We start from the raw sequence: 18,586 nt of genomic DNA, 5'->3' as shown, positions 1-18,586 counted from the left end.
GGATCTTTTCCAGGCATAAATTTAGCATCTCCTGCTAATTTAGTTTTTACTGCTAAAAGTACCCATTTTATTTCTTCATGAGATTTCTCAATCCTACTTAAACTGTTAGACAGAGCTTCATTATTACCAGCAACGTGTCCTCTCTGTCTACTGCTTCGGAATGTGAGGGAATCTCCAGCCACACACACACACACACACTCACACACTCTTTGACTCTTTTTGTTGTTATCTTCTTCTTTGGTTTCATTATTCTTTCCTTTTATGCTTCAGCAATACGCTTATTTTATTTATTATATATTTATTATATATTTATTTCTTCTTTATTTTATAAGGTGCACCTATTTGACATATTTATATATTTATTTTATTACTTATATATATCCTTAAATATTATTGTTTGGCCCTTTTATTTATTTATTTATTTATTTTTTTCCTTTGTTACATATTGGGGGGTCCCATTCACCCTCCCTCTCCTTACCAGCTGTGTTTCCTATTTTATGCAACTAGGACATCTCCTGTTGGATTTTTCTCACTTCGAGTAGCCCAACACTCAGGCACAAAAATTTTTAAAAAGCCTATTACTTCCACCAAAGTTTTCACTTCGATGCCGGACTTAACCTACCCTACCTCAGTAGAATAGTGACCTACCCTGCTTTCGCAGAATAGTGAAAACCTATCTTGTCTTCATAAGATAGTGGGATTCCTACCCTATTTTCATAAGATAGTGAGAGAAGGATGGTAAATGTGACTCCGATATGAAAAATTCTCACCGTGTGTGAGTTGGGTGCTGCTCCACAAGTATACTTCGTTCTTGGTAACAGTGGTGCCTGAATGGAGTCTCTCCGCCGTCCCCTGTCAGTTAAGGCTGACCCAAGGGCTGAAGAATCCTCCAGGATGAGCAATCACAGGTTCTGGTCCTCCGGTCAGTCACTCAAGATATCCTGCCCGACAACTCCAAATTGTTGTGGAATTTTATTTATCAAAGGTCACACACTAAGTGAGAATCAAACAAAGTATTTTTATTAAGAGCTGATCAGACAATGAGAGTCCCACAGTCAAAGAGGTTTGACTGCGCGAGTCTGAACAGATGCATTTGGGTTTGGTTTATAAAGGCCAGCATGAGCTGATCACATCAAGGTAAATCATTAGTCCTCTGTTTCAAAGGAATGTTATCAGAAGATTGGAAGGGGAGGTAAATGGAGCTCACTCAGTTCATATCTGGGTACAAGTCATCCTCTTTCCTTAGTAACTCACAAGACAAGGTTTTGTAACAATACAAAGTGCATGTGTATTAAATTTTCCATTACAACAGCGTGGGACTTGGCTTTATTTATTTATTAATTTAAGCACTTGGTGCAGCATTATTACACCAAAGTACAGAAAAATTTACAAACATGACAGTTTTAACTGAAAATAAACAAAAATCTTACAGGACCATCAGTAAGGTTTTAAATGACAGTTTAGGAAATAAAAATAATACATCAGGACAGGACTTTGTAAAAACCAAAGATTGGTTAGAAAATTGGTTACCTGTTTCTAACCAATATAATCTCTGTAGTCTCTGTTGTGACATTGATTACCTGTGTACATAGGAAATGGATGGACTAAGTGATAGGAACTCCAAAACAGAGATTCACCTTAAACTAGATGAGTAAAATGTGGCTGAGCCGCTGTGTGTGCCCATGCCGCCATCTTCAGTTCAACTGTATCTATGGATGTTAGCAGCATGGTGATACCACTGTAGCTATAACACATGCACATCATTCATCTCTTATAATGGTGGGACATGTAGGCTTCTATATTGAAGATGAAAGAGCAGCAATCCATTAGCCATTAGCAGCAATCCTGGAGCACCAACCTAAGCCCCCCCACCACGAACAGGCCCCTGCGGGTACAGTGGAAGAGTCCAGACCCACGGCTGATGATGGATGGCTTTGGGGTCCCCTTTCAGGCTGGACCGGTGTGGCGAGGTGAGGCGGGGTATGACAGATGTCAGTAGAAGGTCCTATAGCTCTGTCACTACCATAGAAGAAGTCTGTATGTCAGATGTTGAACTTTGTCTGTGTTACTGTGTCTATTTGATCTGCCCGGGAGTTCCCTCACTTCTAACCATTGTTTACGTTCATCCTGAAGTTAACAGTGATCCTGCCACCCACGCCATATTTGATGTGGTACAGAATTTACAGACTATCTCACCCGAGGCCCAAAATTTTATCTTGGGGGACTGTAAACATGCCTCACTAAGTAAGGCCTTGTTAATGTCTCAAGTCCAACCGGATAGGAGTGGACTCTGGATTTATGTTATGGGTCAATAAAAGATGTGTATAAATCACTTCTTCTGCCACCCCTTGGTTCTGTGAACCACAATTGTGAACATCTTAGTCCTAATTACATAAGTATTTTAGAAGGGGAAAGGGTCCAAACCACGGACATAAAGATTTGTTCCAATGATGCTGTCCTTGCAAGAATGCTTTGACTGTACGGACTGGGGAATGTTTGAGGAGTCATGCTTGAATTTGGATGAACTGATGGATGTTGTTTGTTCATATGCAGCCATCTGCAGAGACATGCTGATACCCACGAAGAGGGTTAAAATTTACACCAGCAACAAACCGTGGGTCGACACATCTGGGAAGGCTGCAATAAAGAGGAAAAGATTAGCACTTCAACAATGAGAAGCATCGGAGGTTCACACAGCTAACAAAGAACTTAAGTGTCCATCCTAAAGGCCAAGCAGAATTATAAATTTGGTTCAGCCTGGCCCAACATGAAAACCAATGCTGGCCTCCAGACGGAAATAAACAGGCCCAGTGTGACTCTAACTGGCTTCAAATCAGAGACAGATTTTGCTAATGCTCTAAATGTTTTTCTAGTCGTTTTAACTTTCTCCTGTACAAATGTTAACAGAAGTCATGAACCAGATTACATCTGTGGTCAGTAGATACTGTGCAGAGGAAGCAGTCCAGTCTTTTATACTGTTTGTAATAAATGAGTGGAAACACAGCCTGACGCCAGTGTGTGGAACATGCTGATGTCCCCGTCCCCCAGATCTAAATGTCCACAAACAATGTTGACACTTTTGAAGCACTTTAGCTTTTTTATACCTAATCTGAAATTAAATTGAGATTAAAAATGTCCAAATTGTCACAAAATGTTTGTTCTATGTCTATCCACAGGTCATCTAGTGGACTAGGTTTGAGCCATTTTAGGACATATTGCAACCTATTAGCTACGAAGTAATGTTGAAAGTTAGGCAGGTCTAATCCTCCCCTATCTTTCGCTTCTGTAGAGTTTTTAAACTGATCCAGGGAGGTTTATTTTTCCAGAGAAATCGGGAGATATGTGATTCTAGTGCTTTAAACCAGATGGAGGGGAGTTTCATAGGAATCATAGAAAACAAGTAGTTGATTTTGGGTAGAACCATCATTTTTATAGTGGCAACTCTCCCCATGAGTGAAATGGGTTGACATTTCCAGCGAGCAAGATCATCTTCTACCGTTGTTTTTTAAATATGGTTGGGACACAAGTAGCGGAAATCTGGCAAGGGGCATCGCTACCAGTAACATCATGATGTTTCTAGGAACTGAGGGCCTTTACCCCAAGTTCCCGCTTTGTGATGTCACACAGGGAAAGATCTCAGACTCACCTGTTTGAGCACACATTGGCTAGAAAGTGGAGCAAGTGAGAGGGGAGACAGAGTTTTCTCATTTTTGGGCCTTATACACAGGCTATGAGGACACATAAGACTGTTAGAAAACCTTTAGAAAGTGGATTTTGCATAAGATTGGACCTTTAAAACACTGGATGGCCCAGCAAAGCTTCACGTTCTGCTGGTGCCTTGGTCCAGATGCAGCGATGGGTATTTGTATTTATATGTTTTATGATGTTAAGCACCTCGGTCAGCTTAAGTGCTTTTGCAAGGTGCTATAGAAATAAATTTTATTGGATGGATGGATGCCCCCCGCTCCCCATTGTAATGCTTTCAATTTTAATGTAAAGCATTTTAACTTGTACATGAAGTGTAATGTAACGATAAAGTTGCTTTGGCTGGAAGGGAGGAGTGTAGAGGCAAAAAAAGTTACTCTGTCAAGGATGAGGAGTCTGGTTCTGAAGTGAAAAATGATTACAAGTTTATTGAACACAGGATTAAAATATAAAAGAATAGAATTGCAATCCGAGACACTGTTCAGAGGTCTGACAGCACAGAGATCTGAAGAGAATCTGATAAGAAACATACATGCAGCATCTTTTAAGCAGAATGATCAGTCACAACACATCATGAAATACAAACAAGAAGATTGTCTGTTCCTCACACAGGATTAGACACTTCAGCAAACCTAATGAGCTGTTTTTCAGTTTCTTGAGCACGTAAACAACCCCAGTGACATTAAGGCAGGATGCCCGGCTGGGTCATCCTGAGGCGCCTGGCTGGTATCAGATAAGTCACACAGGTCAGAGCGAACTGTTCTAAAGAATGCATGATAGCAACAGGCTACTCAGTATTAAACTTAATTACCAAGAACCTAAACAACCTGTTTACCCTGAGAGTGATCAGTAGACACAATATAATAAAGGGAATAATATGAAATTTCCCCAACAGGAGTCTGCTCTGAGCCTGGTGGGACCAAATCTCGGTCCTGAGAGGATCACAGTGATCGAAGAGGATCCTGACTGCGTTTAAACAGCTGATGCAGACCCAGATGTCTCTCTGAATCTGACTGGGTGGAGGTCCATGAGGAGAGGAGGGGCATGGGATCCGTTTTGTTGATGGAACAGCTGTCGTGGTAGCCAAACAGCTGTATGAACAGGCTGAGGGATCCAGTCTGGGTCAGACCAGGGTTAGATCCAGGTCCAAGGAAAACTGAATGGTTTCACAACCTTTTTCTCTAACTGACGGTTTGGTGATACAGCTTGCTGCCATGGTAACGCCTGATGAAAATGGATGTGTCTGAGAACACCTTCAGCAACATAACCTTCACTGTTGACCTTCAATCCTGGTCAGTCCTCGTAAGGCAGGGAGTCTAAAGTCTGTCCTGGACAGCCACAATCCTGCAGGTTTCGGATGTTTCCTGCTGCTCCTGAATCAGATTAATGGGTCAACATGCTTGAACAAACTGTTAAGGAGAGCCATTTCATCTGAGTGAGGGGTGCTTTATAAATAAACTGCCTTGCCTTTAGCACTAAACATCTAAGTCTTGCATGATTGCAGCCAAGGTCCGAAATTAACACTCGCCAGGCACCAAAAGCAAGTAAATTTTTCGTTTGGCATTTAAATCTCAGACGGCTGTCTGCCAAATGGCGAGTAAATGTTTGTACCAAATTAGTCATGTTTTTCAGTCTTCCTTTTGGTGGATTTCTTCTTTATGTTCCTCTGCTGTCTGCATGTATGAATGACATGCACATACACAAACACGCACTGATGCAAACACTTGCACGTGACATAAGAACGCGCTGCACTGTTTCATTTCTGTTTACCGTTTAGCTAAGGCTAATGAAGCAGGTAAATATGTGGAGATGTTTAGCAGGAGCCGGCCAGCTTTCCAAAAGAAAACACGGTGAACTGGAGGATGAACCAGCAGCTTCCAGCCCCAACCAGAAAGTTCAGTGGTTTGGATAAAGCGGCGCCTTCTGTCTGCTTCACGTCCCGGTTCCGCTCGCTTCTCATGCGCCGACTGTAGGTGGTAACACACCTGCGCGTGCCGCACTTTCAGAACAGCAGCACCCTGTTGGACGTGATGTTGGCCTGTTAGCTTAGCTTAGCTGTTTACAACCTGAAGGGTGACAACAGCTGCATAACGGGGTGACATGACTCCATGAGACTATGAACAACTGTCAACCGATTAACTTATCAATATAATAATAATTATATTTATTATTATTGTATTGATCAGTCATTAAGTTCATTATTATAAATCAGCTTTTATGATTATTGATAAGCTATTTATATTCAGTATTACTGATTGTCATGAATCAGATCAATAAGCTTTCAAATTTATTTATTATCAATTTTTGTTCATTTTATTTTTAAACAATAAACTAAAAAGCAAAAATCAGGGCGTATGATCCCACCAAGGCTGTAATGCTGTGGTACAAGGACTGTTAGGAGCAGGAGGCCAGACGAAGAGCAGAGAGGAACGAGTCTGATCAGGTTTTAGTTCATGAATTCAGACATTAACACTTTATCAAATAAAACCATTTTTCTTGTTGCCGTTGTTTATTGTTGCTGTGACTTTCAGTTTGGATACAACACACAACATGGTATTATAGAAATAACATGTGTAGAGGTATGTGTGTGCAAAATAATTTAATATTTTGGCCAGTAAAAAAATATGTTTGGCCAGGGGATCTTTTCATCTACCGGCCAACTTGGCCGGTGAGTCAAAAAGTTCATTTCGGACACTGATTGTGGCCCTCACGGACCAGAGCTGCCCATCACCACAGGAACAGGCTCAACACACAGGAGGTGACCAATGACAGCAACAGGTGAAACTCATAGCCACCCAGGAGTAACCAAATACACTGGACGTGACCACCAGCAGCTGCATTGCGCTTGCAATCTTGGATCACGCTGTCCAAGAAATGTGATTGCTTGTGATGTTGGTAGGAAAGTTTTACATGTTCAGAGCAGTCGGTGACAGATGAGGCCTGAAGGATGAAGAGTCTGAAGATTTTGCTCCAACTGACAGAAATCTGCTGCTGACTATACTGAACCAAAGAGAAAGACAACCTGGGTTAATCCGAGGTTACAAAGAAGGAAACATGGTGAAGATAATCATCTGATGGTGGACCTCAAGGCTGTTCCAGATAAATCCAGGACCTTCGTTCAGACAGATTCCCCTTGGCGCCACGTGGTTGCCTTTTCTTTCCGTCTCTATAATCTCTGCGTGAAGTCTGGTAAAGTCTGACGCATCTAGAAGGATCTGTTTCTCCATGTTGGAAGGGTTTGCAGACTGCACTGTCTAGCCTCTTCTCATTGGTCAGTAAGTCCTCACTGGTTGGTTGTAAAGCCATGCGATAGAGACAAAAATGATCAATTTTTTTATTTTCTTGTGTCGCGTCACAGGCCTGCGCGTGCACATCTATGTGAACGAGCGAAACATTTTACATGCAGGAATGTCGTCTGTCAATTGGCTGGAGGAGGGCAGTGATTTTTGCCGTCATCACGCAGGTTTTCACAGGAAATGATGGAGATTGAGCGACTTTGCCTCCCGTGGGTCCAGCCCATTACTGACATCAGTTCAGAGCACCAGCTAGAAAGAAACCATGCTTTTTCTTCTGAATAATTCCAGATGACCACCATTACTAACTAACCTGCCATCAGCATTTTTTGCTGCATATTGCCAGGTTGTAGCAGTGCAGCACACCTCCCATCTGAAGTTATGATTTGCCTGAATGTTGCTGTTTTCTAGGATCTCTTCCGGAAACAGAAGGGTTACCTGGATGAAGAACTGGACTACAGGAAGCATTCGATGGATCAGGCTCACAAGGTCAGTGTGGGAGGGCACTTACCTGGTAAGCTGTGAAGAGGTTACCAGACAACTGAGAGCCAATCACATGAGCCCTGAGTTTCTCTGTCAACCTTTAATTCTAATTACACAATTTTATTTTCTTTTTTCAAATGTTTTTGTTTTACTCAGAGGATCCTGGAGTTGGAGGCCATGCTGTTTGAAGCTCTGAGGCAGGAGGAGGAAGCCAAGATTGTGGGATTAAAGCTGGAGGAAGGTGGACTGTCTGAGGGTCTGACAGAGGAAGAGAAAGAGGAGCTCAGGAGATCCATGGACCAGTGGAAACGAACCGTGATGTGTGAGCTGAGAGAAAGAGATGCCCAAATTCTTCGAGAGAGGATGGAACTCCTACAGCTCACACAGCAGGTGAACATTTCAATTTCCTGATCCATGGTCCAGTTCTGCTTACCCAGCATCCTGCTGGTTATCCCGTCCCCAGGCTGCTCCACTTGTATCCTGACATGAATGTTACCTCCTCACCACAATTATGTCACTCAGTTTTGCTTCTAAGCCAATAATCTCAACAACGTTCCCACCTTCCAGACCATCAGTCTCAGAGCTTTGGTCATGTTCAAGACCGCCTCACTCTGAGTTTGACTAAAATTTAATTGTAAACTTCAGATCTTCAAATTTTCGCAGTCTGGTCTCTCTTTTTTGTGGGAGGGGGGCAATATCCAAGCTAAGCTTCCAAACCAGCAGAAATGATCTTTCTGAATCACTAACAAACCAGAGCAAGTCCACCATCCTCCCAGGTGATCTTTGACAGGACAGGTTAGCTGTCACGAAGGGTAACCAGAACCCCTCACAGCATGAGACTAAGTGTGTAATCTTATAACATCCATGTTGTCGGTGTGTTTGGCAGAGGAACAAGGAGCTGGAAGAATTTATAGAAGCACAGAAACGTCAGATCAAAGAGCTGGAAGAAAAGGTAAGAACCTTTAAACAAGATTATCCTGATTTTTCCTCATCACGTTTAATTCTCGTCCTTCCATCAGTGACAAGCGACTGTAAAAACCTGATCTATGAATTTAACTGCTTCTCTTCCAGTTCCTCTTCCTGTTTCTGTTTTTCTCTCTGGCCTTCATCCTCTGGTCCTAACAGCAACGGGTGAGTTCAGCATCTCTCCATGTACACAGTTCTCCCGATTCCATGACAAATGCTCGCAAATTGCTTTATAATCTGTATTTACAATGGAAAAATGATCGTATACAGATATACAAATATGAAATGTTCACATATAGACTGAAGCCCTGCTTCACACAGCAGAGGATGCCTGTGCAAACATCAACATTTGCAAGTGAGACCTGCAATGTCAATGATGCGGATGTCCTACTAAAGACCCAGCATCACTTCAACAACTTAACATCACAGAGGAGTGGACACTCATAGGAGGAGTAACGCCATGACCCAAGAAGCTCTATCTTCTATGCCAAAGTGACACTTGGTCCATGGAGTCCTACTGTCTTTAACAGCTTTATGCGATCTGCACCCTTTTAGGAAACTGTCTAGCTTGTTTGTTGGTTTATTTCTTAGATCCCTATAAACTACTGTTGTTTCACAGCAGCTACGCTTCCTGGGGTCTCCACAAATCTGCACAGGGCTCTACGGTCAGGATGAAGATCATTGACTACTCCAACTCCACCTACATCACTGGGACGTATCATCATGTGCAGCCAGTTGCAGACAACCCTGATGCTCCACCACCTCTGTGTCAGGCACATTCCACCGCAGTTCCCCATCGCTGTCTGGAATGTCCATCATGCCACCCTGGAGGGAAAGAGATAGAACCAGCAATCTCATCGGGCATTATCATCCTTTCCTCTGGAAAGTGGTTCAGGGTCTGTGCAAGCACAGCACCACAAAGGGCAGCTGCCTAAGAAGCACCAATGGAAAACCCAGAAAGAACTACAGAATAAGCTCTGTAATCTCTGCATGGATGTTATGGAGGAACGCAGGACCAATGAGGTAGATCCTCCCTGCAGTTGGACACTGCCTCTGACTGGAAGACTCATTTTTTTTTCCTTTTCGAGAAATAAAGCTTCTGAAACAATTTATGAGCATTATTCTCTTTTATTAGTGTTATGAGCATTTGTCTGCACTCTGGTTCCCCCAGGTGTCCCATGTTCACTCAGGTGTGCCGGATTCACCCAGGTGTCTCAGTTTCCCCCAGGTGTCCTGAGTTCACCTATCATATGTCCTCATAACAGCAATACTAATCAGTAGTCTTCCTCAGTATCTGCAGCCTCCAGAGTCCAGCAGCTGAAGGATCCACTAAGTCGGTGGAGGGTGATTCCAAGGGTTCTGAGCCAGGAGCACCAGAGAAATCTGTAGCTGTTGTCAGCCAATCACAACTAAGCCCAGCAGTCACCTAACTCTTGCTGCAGTGTCACACCTTCTTAGATTGCGACTGTGCTACCTCAGAGATGTAGGATGGATGAGACACCTGACACTGAGCCAATAAAGAGATTCTGGTGCATGCTGGTGCTGGTCTAGTGCAACTAGATGAATAAGTGGTTAGTTAGATGAATTCTTTTAGTTTTCTCAGCTGGTAGATCACAGCACCTAAGGAGCTAAGAGTGGTCCAGCATTGATGCTTCTTTGGGGAGCTCAGAGTGGAAAACTTGATCCCATTGATCCATCTCAGAATCCAATTCTGATGGAGGAAACATCTTCAAAAAAAAAAAAAAAACAGAGGTCTGAGGATAGAACTGTGAGGACCCAAGTGACCTGCCAAAACTACAGAACACAATGAAATAATCAGAAGAAATTAAACACAATAAACACGAAAAAAAAAACAAAAAAAAAACATATCAGTCCCTAAAGACCTGCTCTCCAGATCAGGTTTAGAGGTTCCAGATTAAAAAAGATTCAGAGGATCCAGATTAAACCAGTTCAGAAGATCCAGAACAACTTCAGGGGATCCAGATTAATTTGGATCTTTTGAATGTGTTTAAACAGGTTCAGAGGAACCAGATTAAACAGGTTCAGAAAATCCATGTTAAAGATTGAGAAGATCCAGATCAAACTGGTTTAGAAGATCAAGATTTAAAAAGATTAAGATCCAGATCAAAGAAGTTCAGAGGATCCAGACTAAACAGGTTCAAAAGATTGAGATTAAACAGCTTCAGAGAATTCAGATTAAACAGGTTCATAAAATCCAGATGAAACAGGTTCAGAAGATTCATGTTAAAAAAGATTCAGAAGATCCAGATTAAAGAAGGTTTAGAAGATCCCGATCAAACAAATTCAAAGGATCCAGATTAAACAAGTTCAATAAATCCAAATTAAACAGGTTTAGAGGATCCATATTAAACTGCTTCAAAAGATCCAGATTAAATAGGTTAAAAAATTTCAGATAAAACAGGTTAAAAAGATACTGTCAAAATCGGAGATCGTAGCACGGAAGGAGGACCCAAATGCAGAACACTGAGTCAAGGGAGGAAATGAAAAGTGTTCATTTGTAATTAATGTGAGAAGTTTGGTCCACGTCCAGGGAGCTCTTCCTATGAGAGGACAGAGGGTTAGTGTGGATCTGATGAGGTGTAGGAAATGACAGCAAAATCAGCGGCTTACTAGGATCCAGTGGTGGTATGACGGTGGAGGGGTAAAGCCAGGGAAGTATCTCCAGTTGCGGTGAGTGAGTTAGGCGGCAGGCAGGGCGAGCAGTCAGGCACAAACTTTAGGTGGTGAGCTGGTGGAAAGAGAAGTCCTGGTCCTAGCTGCTAGTCAGTTCCAAGGTGTGATTAATAAGGTGCTGAGGAGTAGAGATAACAAGGTCAGGTTTAAATGCAAAGCAGTAGGAATAAATCACCAAGACTGGCCTGCTTACCACGCAGTAATGAGAGACAATCTGGCGAAGACTGGAGCTCCTGCTTGTCCCTAAATAGCACGGAGTTGAGCAGGATAACGAGCCGGATGATGAGCTGCAGGTGGTGTCAATTGAAGCTCCAGACTGCGCCCTGAGTCCCCATGGCTACCTGCACACTCAGACACACACAGAGCACAACCATGACAGTAACCCCCCCCCCCCCCCCCCCCCCCCTCAAGGGACACCCCCAGGCGGCCCAACAGCAGCACGCCGCCGGCAGTGGTGAAAAGCAGCGACCATGGCGGGATCCAGGATGAAGTGACGAGGAATCCAGGAATGCTCCTCTGGACCGTAGCCAACCCAATCGACCAGATACTGGAAACCCCGACCTCGGCGCCGGACATCCAGGATGCGATGCACCAAAAAGGTCAGAGCACCATCAATGACCCGGGCGGGTGGAGGGGGCCTGGCCGGAGGGCACAAAGGACTAGACAACACTGGTTTGACTTGAGACACATGAAACGTGGGATGGACCCACAGTGAGGAGGGGAGCCGGAGCCGAACAGCCGAAAACCCCACCAACGAGTCGATCCATGGGAAACAATGGAGGCTGGTAACCAAGAGAGGCTTCAAATGGAGAACAACCAGTAGCAGACGAGGACAGGGAATTGTGGGCATATTCGATCCAGCCCATGTGACGGCTCCAGGTAGAAGGATTGTCAGACGCGACACACCGTAGAGCAGCTTCCAGCTCCTGATTGAGTCGCTCAGTCTGACCATTAGACTGGGGTTGGTAGCCAGAGCTCAGAGAGACCTTGGCACCCAGGGCAGTGCAGAAGGCCTTCCAAACCCTGTAAACAAACTGCGGACCCCTGTCAGACACGATTTCCGTGGGGATGCCATGGAGTCGGAAGACGTGGTTCACTAGAAGCTCCGCTGTTTCCGTCGATGATGGCAGCTTGTCCAGGGGAATGAAATGGGCAGCTTTAGAGAAACGATCAACTATGGTAAGGATGGTGGTTTTACCTTGAGAAGGACTGAGGCAAGCCCGTGATGAAATCCAATGAGATATGAGACCAGGGCCGACTGGGAACTTCCAGCGGCTGCAAAAGACCCGACGGTGATTGGTTTGAGGCCTTATTCCGGGCACAGATCTGACAGGCAGAGACGTATTCTTTGGCATCTGCTTTTAGGGATGGCCACCAGAAATGCCGCTGAACCAATGTGCTTGTGCGAGAGATTCCTGGGTGACAAGCAAATTTAGAGGAATGGATCCAGTGCAGGACGACAGACCGAGCGGTCGTGGGCATGTATCTGCGGTTGGGAGGTCCTCCTCCGGGATCCGGGTCCGCGAGCAAGCCCTGATGTAGCCATTCCTCCACATGCCATGTTACTTCACCAACCACCACAGGAGGAAGAATGCATGCTGGTTCTGTGGACTCTTTATCAATGGAGTATAACCTGGACAAGGCATCGGGCTTGATGTTCTGGGAATCTGGGCAATAGGAAATGGAAAAGTCAAAGCGGTTGAAGAACAAAGACCAGCTGGCTTGGTGGGAGTTCAGCCTTTTTTCACTCTACAAATACGCAAGATTTCTGTGGTCAGTCCACACCAGAAAAGGATGTTTGGCCCCCTCCAGCCAGTGTCGCCACTCCTCCAAGGCGAGTTCTACGGACAACAGCTCTATTGCTGATATCGTAGTTCCGTTCAGAGGGGGTCAACTGCTCGGAGAAAAAAGCACAGGGATGTAGCTCGTTCTCCTTACCAGATTGCTGGGACAAGACAGCCCCCACCCCGGAATCCGAGGCATCCACTTCCAGGACAAACTGCCGGTCCGGGTCCGGTTGAACGAGGATGGGAGCCGTGACAAATCGTTCCTTCAGACAGCAGAAAGCCCGATCCGCCTCCGGAGTCCAGGAAAATGGAACCTTGACAGAGGTTAACCTGGTGAGAGGAGCAGCAACCATACTATAATTCCTGATGAATTGGCGATAGAAATTTGCAAAACCAAGAAAACGTTGCAATTCCTTTCTGCTGGTGGGAGTAGGCTATTCAGCGACAGCCTTAACCTTGGCTGGGTCTGTCTTCACCTGCCCGCCCTGGAAGATGTAGCCAAGGAAGGAAATAGAGGAGATGTGGAAGTCGCATTTCTCTGCCTTGACATAAAGGTGATTTTCCAACAACCGCTGCAGGACCAAATGAACATGTTGATGTTTTGAGAGGGTTCTGGAGACAATGAGAATATCATCAAGGTAAACAGAAACAAAGTGGTGCAGGTAATCGCGAAGAACATCATTGATTAAAGCTTGGAGCACAGCAGGAGCATTAGTGAGTCCAAATGGAATGACGAGGTATTCAAAATGACCGAGTGGGGTGTTAAAGGCCGTCTTCCACTCATCCCCCTCTCGAATCCTGACTAGGTGATAGGCGTTGCAGAGATCCAGCTTAGTGAAGATCTGGGCTCCCTCGATGGGTTCAAAGGCAGAGGATATTTATTTTTTACGGTAATATGGTTCAAACCCTGATAATCAATGCATAAGGTTTTGTCCTTCTTTTGCACAAAGAAAAACCCTGCCCCGACAGGAGAGGAGGAAGGCCTGATGAGGCCTGTATCTAGGGACTCATGGATGTAGGTCTCCATGGCCTCCCGTTCAGGCTTAGACAGGTTGTAGAGTCTACTCCCTGGAAGAGACGCCCCCGAGAGAAGATCGATAACTCAATCGTAAGATCGATGGGGAGGGAAGGACTGATAGATAGATAGATAGATAGATAGATAGATACTTTATTGATCCCGAGGGAAATTCAAGCATCCAGTAGCATACACATACATTAAAGGTTAGTACTTGACATTAGGGGTTAGTACTTAAGCATAACTAGACTAATTTAAAATTAAATAAAGGCAACGGTAGATAAAGGAGACAAAATGGTAAAAACTATTGTACACTCATTGTAATGTCTACTCAGCTAGATGTGCTGTGACACAAAAACACACTCCTAGTTGGACCGAACAAGAGTCATTATTATGGTCTATGTACATATATACTGTACAGGTGATCAAGTATGTACATATATACTGTACAGGTGATCAAGTATGTACATATGTTGACGGTGGTAGTCAAGCAAGGTGCATGAGTGAAAAAGTGCAGGATGTGCAAAAACTGCTGAAACAGTGTTTACAGAATGAGATGAAAGCAAATGTGCTTACAAATGAGAAAAAGGCACATGTCCATAAAAACTATTCAGACTATGGTTGTGGTTGTGACCCCTGCGCCCTCAGCGAGATGTTGTACACCCGGATGGCCCGGGGTACGAAAGAGTTTCTGAGTCTGTTGGTGGAGCAGGTCAGGGACAGTAGTCTGGGGCTGAAAACACTCCTCTGCCTGCTCAGAGTTTTGTGCAGAGGGTGAGAGGAGGAGTCCAGGATGGTCAGGATCTTGTCCAAGGTCCTCTTTTCTGCCACTGAGACCAAAGAGTCCAGCTCTGTGCCCACCACAGATCCTGCCCTTCGGATCACTCTGTCCAGCCGTGCTGCGTCCCTTTTCTTTATGCTGCCTCCCCAACACACCACAGCATAGAAAAGGACACTGGCCACCACGGTCTGGTAGAACATCAGCAGCAGTTTCTTGCAGATGTTGAAGGACCTCAGCCTCCTTAGAAAGTACAGACGGCTCTGTCCTTTCTTGTGGATGGCGTTGATGGTCTCTGACCAGTCCAGTCTGTCATCCAGCTGCAGTCCCAGGTACTTTTATGAACTGACCGACTCCACCTCGACACCCTCTATGGAGACGGGCCTCAGGTCTGATCTGTTCCTCCTGAAGTCCACCACCATCTCCTTGGTTTTGGAAGTGTTCAGCTTCAGGTGGTTCGCCCTGCACCAGCCAACAAAGTCTTCCACCAAACTCCTGTACTCCTCCTGCTGTCCATCCTTAATACATCCAACTATGGCAGTGTCATCCGAGTACTTCTGCATGTGGCAGAGCTCAGACTCATACTGGAAGTCTGATGTGTAGATTGTGAACAGGACAGGGGAGAGCACAGTGCCCTGTGGTGCTCCGGTGCTGCTGACCACAGTGTCAGATGTGCAGCCACCCAGCCTAACGTACTGTGGTCTCTCTGAGAGGCAGTCCACAATCCAGGAGACCAGATGTGAATCCGCTCCCATGTTATGCAGTTTGTCTCTCAGAAGAGTGGGCTGGATGGTGTTGAAGGCGCTGGAGAAGTCGAAGAACATGACCCTCACAGCGCCGCTGCCATTGTCCAAGTGAGTGTGTGCCCGGTGAAGGAGGTACAGGATGGCGTCATCCACCCCTACCTTTGCCTGGTAGGCAAACTGCAGGGGGTCCTGGGCGTGTTGAACCTGGGGTCTGAGGTGGTGGAGCATCAGCCGTTCCAGGGTCTTCATCACATGTGATGTTAGAGCCACCGGCCTGAAGTCTTCTGGTTGACTCGCGTGTGGCTTCTTGGGGACTGGGACGAGACAGGATGTCTTCCACAGGGTTGGAACTTTCCCCAGACTGATGCTCATGTTGAAGACCCGCTGGAGGGGGTTCCCCAGCTCAGCAGCACAGGCCCTGAGTAACCTCGGGCATTCCCTGTCCGGACCTGCTGTCTTACCAGGGCGAAGCCGCTTCATCTCTCTGCTGACTTGCTGACCCGTGATGGTGATGGTGATAGGTGCTGTGGCACTGCCTGTGTCCTCCTGCTGGCTGATGATGATGGGTGGTGGGCGGGTTGGGAGAGAAGGGGAGCTGTTGAAGAACTGGTTGAACTGGTTTGCTCTCTCTGTGTCACCTTCTGCTGTGCTGCGGCTCTTCTTGCAGCCTGTGATGGTATTCATCCCTTCCCAGACCTCCCTCATGTTGTTCTGAGCCTTGTCTTTGCTGAATACTGTGCCCAAATCATGGTATTCTGGGGGGAATGTTAGACAAATCCACCGGTCATTATGGAAGGTGACCAGGTGAGTTAGTCGGATGACGAGCTGATCTCAAACAGTTAGATAAACATAAAAAGACTCCAGCTCTCTAAGCGGCTCTTACTCCAGTTGATATGGGGATTGTGTAATGCTAGCCAGGGGTATCCGAGGATGAGGGAAACATTAGCTACAGGGAAAAGGAGGAACTCTATTTTTTCACTGTGATTACCAGATACTAGAAGGGTAAGAGAACCGGTCGTATGAGTAATGGTAGTAAGGATTCTTCCGTCTAATGCTGTGACAGACATAGGAGTTGCCAGGGGAACAGAAGGAAGCCCGAGTTGTTGAGCTGTCAGGGGATCCATCAGATTCTGTTCAGCTCCAGGGGGGCGGCATGGCTCAGCAAGGTAAAGCGGTCGTCTTGTAACCCAAGGGTTGCCGGTTCGATCCTCGGCCAAGTCGAGTTCATGTCGAGGTGTCCACCGAACCCCTAATTGTTCCTGATGGGTCGTGGTCGAGCGCCTTGCATGGCAGCTTCCGCCATCAGTGTGTGAATGTGTGTGTGAATGTGTGAATGTGATGTATAATGTAAAGCACTTTGGGTATCATCCCAGGTACAGTAAAGCGCTATGTAAAATACGGACCATTTTCCAGAGTCAATGATCACCTGCAGCTGGTGGTCAGCCACCTCTAACGAGAGAGTTATGGGTAATACACATCGTGGAGGATTTGGCTGCTGGACCCCGCCCACCAGTACTCCTACCTCTACTGGCGGGTGCTGTCTTTTGGCCGCAACCGGCAACTGGATACTACACCTCTCGACAGTTACGCTCTGCCAGCGAAAGATGCCTAGTGCTCCCACCACAAGGTGGCGCCACATCAGTAGCTAGACTCTTCTCCTCTTTTGTTCCCCGGTGGTGGAACGATCTACCAAACTCCATCCGATCCGCAGAGTCCTTATCCACTTTTAAGAGCAAGCTAAAGACTCAGTTGTTTAAGGAGCATTTCCACACTTAGCTTAACTCTTCTACTCAGAATGAGTTAGAAAGATTTGTCCAGATCTTTGGCTCAACCAACTACTGAAGAAGCTGCTGCACTTATGCCCAAGATAATGTTGTGTGATGAAATCATGCACTTATGCCCAAGTTGATATTGTGTGATGAAATCATGATCTTGTATTTAAACAAAATGACAAAAAAAAAAAAAAAAATGATATGCACTGCCTCTAGCACTACATGACAGCACCTGGGTCCAACTGGACTCAAAGCGGTCTGACTATCACTTAATTATGATGTCCCATCTTGTTTGAATTCATGCTTGTGTTGTTCTTACTCTCAAATGTAAGTCACTTTGGATAAAAGCATCTGCTAAATGACTGTAGAATAGAATAAAATAGAATACATGAGCCGGAGAGCCGCAGTAAAAGCATAAGTGATTTCGGGACCAGTGTTGGTGTTCCTCTGGCACTAATCCAGCTCGTCCTATCTGCGTTGGTTCACTCCGTCCTTCAGGTTCGGGTAGAGCCAGGTAGAATGTCCCACCGGCCATGTTAGGGAGGATTTCTGACCTTGATCCCACCCTCCTACTGGGCTGAGGATTCCGAACACCACGTTCCCGGCGCCTCTCGGCCAGTCTGCTATTGACTTGGATTACTGTAACAACAAGGTCCTCGAATGTGGCTGCCTCCTCCCGAAAAGCAAGCTCTTTCAAGTCTCTTGACTGCATCAGCTCCTTTCAAAGGGTGTTCAAAGATTTTGCTGAAATTATCTAGGAAGGAAGAAAACAGAGTTGAGTCAATACGGTGTGACTGAAAATAGGCTAGTGCCATATCTAGTGCAAGCCCCTCCATCATGAATGCCCACAATATACACATCAAATGAAAGCTCAAAGTTGCATCTTTCCGATGATATAAACCATTTTGACACACAACAACCACAGCGCTAACACTAAAGCCTTTTTTTTACAGAAAAGCAGAAAGTTTAAATGTTGACTTTCCTTACCTTTGAGGGCTCTCTATAGATCAAACATCAATATTTCCTGTCAAGATTGGTCTCAAAATTTTAGGCAAGGACAAAAAAGATATTTTTTCTGTGTGTTCTAAAGTGTATAACTTTTTATCAGTAATACTTACAGTGATTCTGATTGCTGTGGGTGAAACTAGAGAGTGTTATCTTTAGAAAGAGTCCATGCCTGTACTTAGAATCCAGAGTGTTCAATAACAGCAGTAATTCAAATTTGGAGAGGTCATATTAAAGGTGTTTTTGCCAAAATGACCCCACTTGATAACAGGTTCAGAAGATCCAGAATAAACTATTTCAGAGGATCCTGATAAAACAGGTTCAGAGGATTCAGATTAAACA

The 18,586-nt window shown here is 45.2% G+C and overlaps 1 protein-coding gene across 7 annotated transcripts in view; it reads left to right on the top strand.

Moving 5' to 3' along the window:
- The window catches only part of jakmip3 (Janus kinase and microtubule interacting protein 3), a 120,247-nt gene that overhangs the window by 96,160 nt on the left and 5,501 nt on the right, over window positions 1-18,586 (top strand). For all 7 annotated transcript variants that reach the window (XM_041974695.1, XM_041974694.1, XM_041974693.1 and 4 more), the window contains 4 exons: window positions 7,410-7,487; window positions 7,638-7,871; window positions 8,368-8,433; window positions 8,553-8,612. In XM_041974695.1, coding sequence (XP_041830629.1) covers window positions 7,410-7,487; window positions 7,638-7,871; window positions 8,368-8,433; window positions 8,553-8,603 — 429 coding nt within the window. In that variant the 3' untranslated portion in view covers window positions 8,604-8,612. The remainder of the gene's footprint in view (window positions 1-7,409; window positions 7,488-7,637; window positions 7,872-8,367; window positions 8,434-8,552; window positions 8,613-18,586) is intronic.

This window comes from Melanotaenia boesemani, chromosome 21 (assembly GCF_017639745.1).
Source record: "Melanotaenia boesemani isolate fMelBoe1 chromosome 21, fMelBoe1.pri, whole genome shotgun sequence".
Lineage (NCBI taxonomy): Eukaryota > Metazoa > Chordata > Actinopteri > Atheriniformes > Melanotaeniidae > Melanotaenia > Melanotaenia boesemani.
This window is presented reverse-complemented; position numbering and strand designations above follow the sequence as displayed.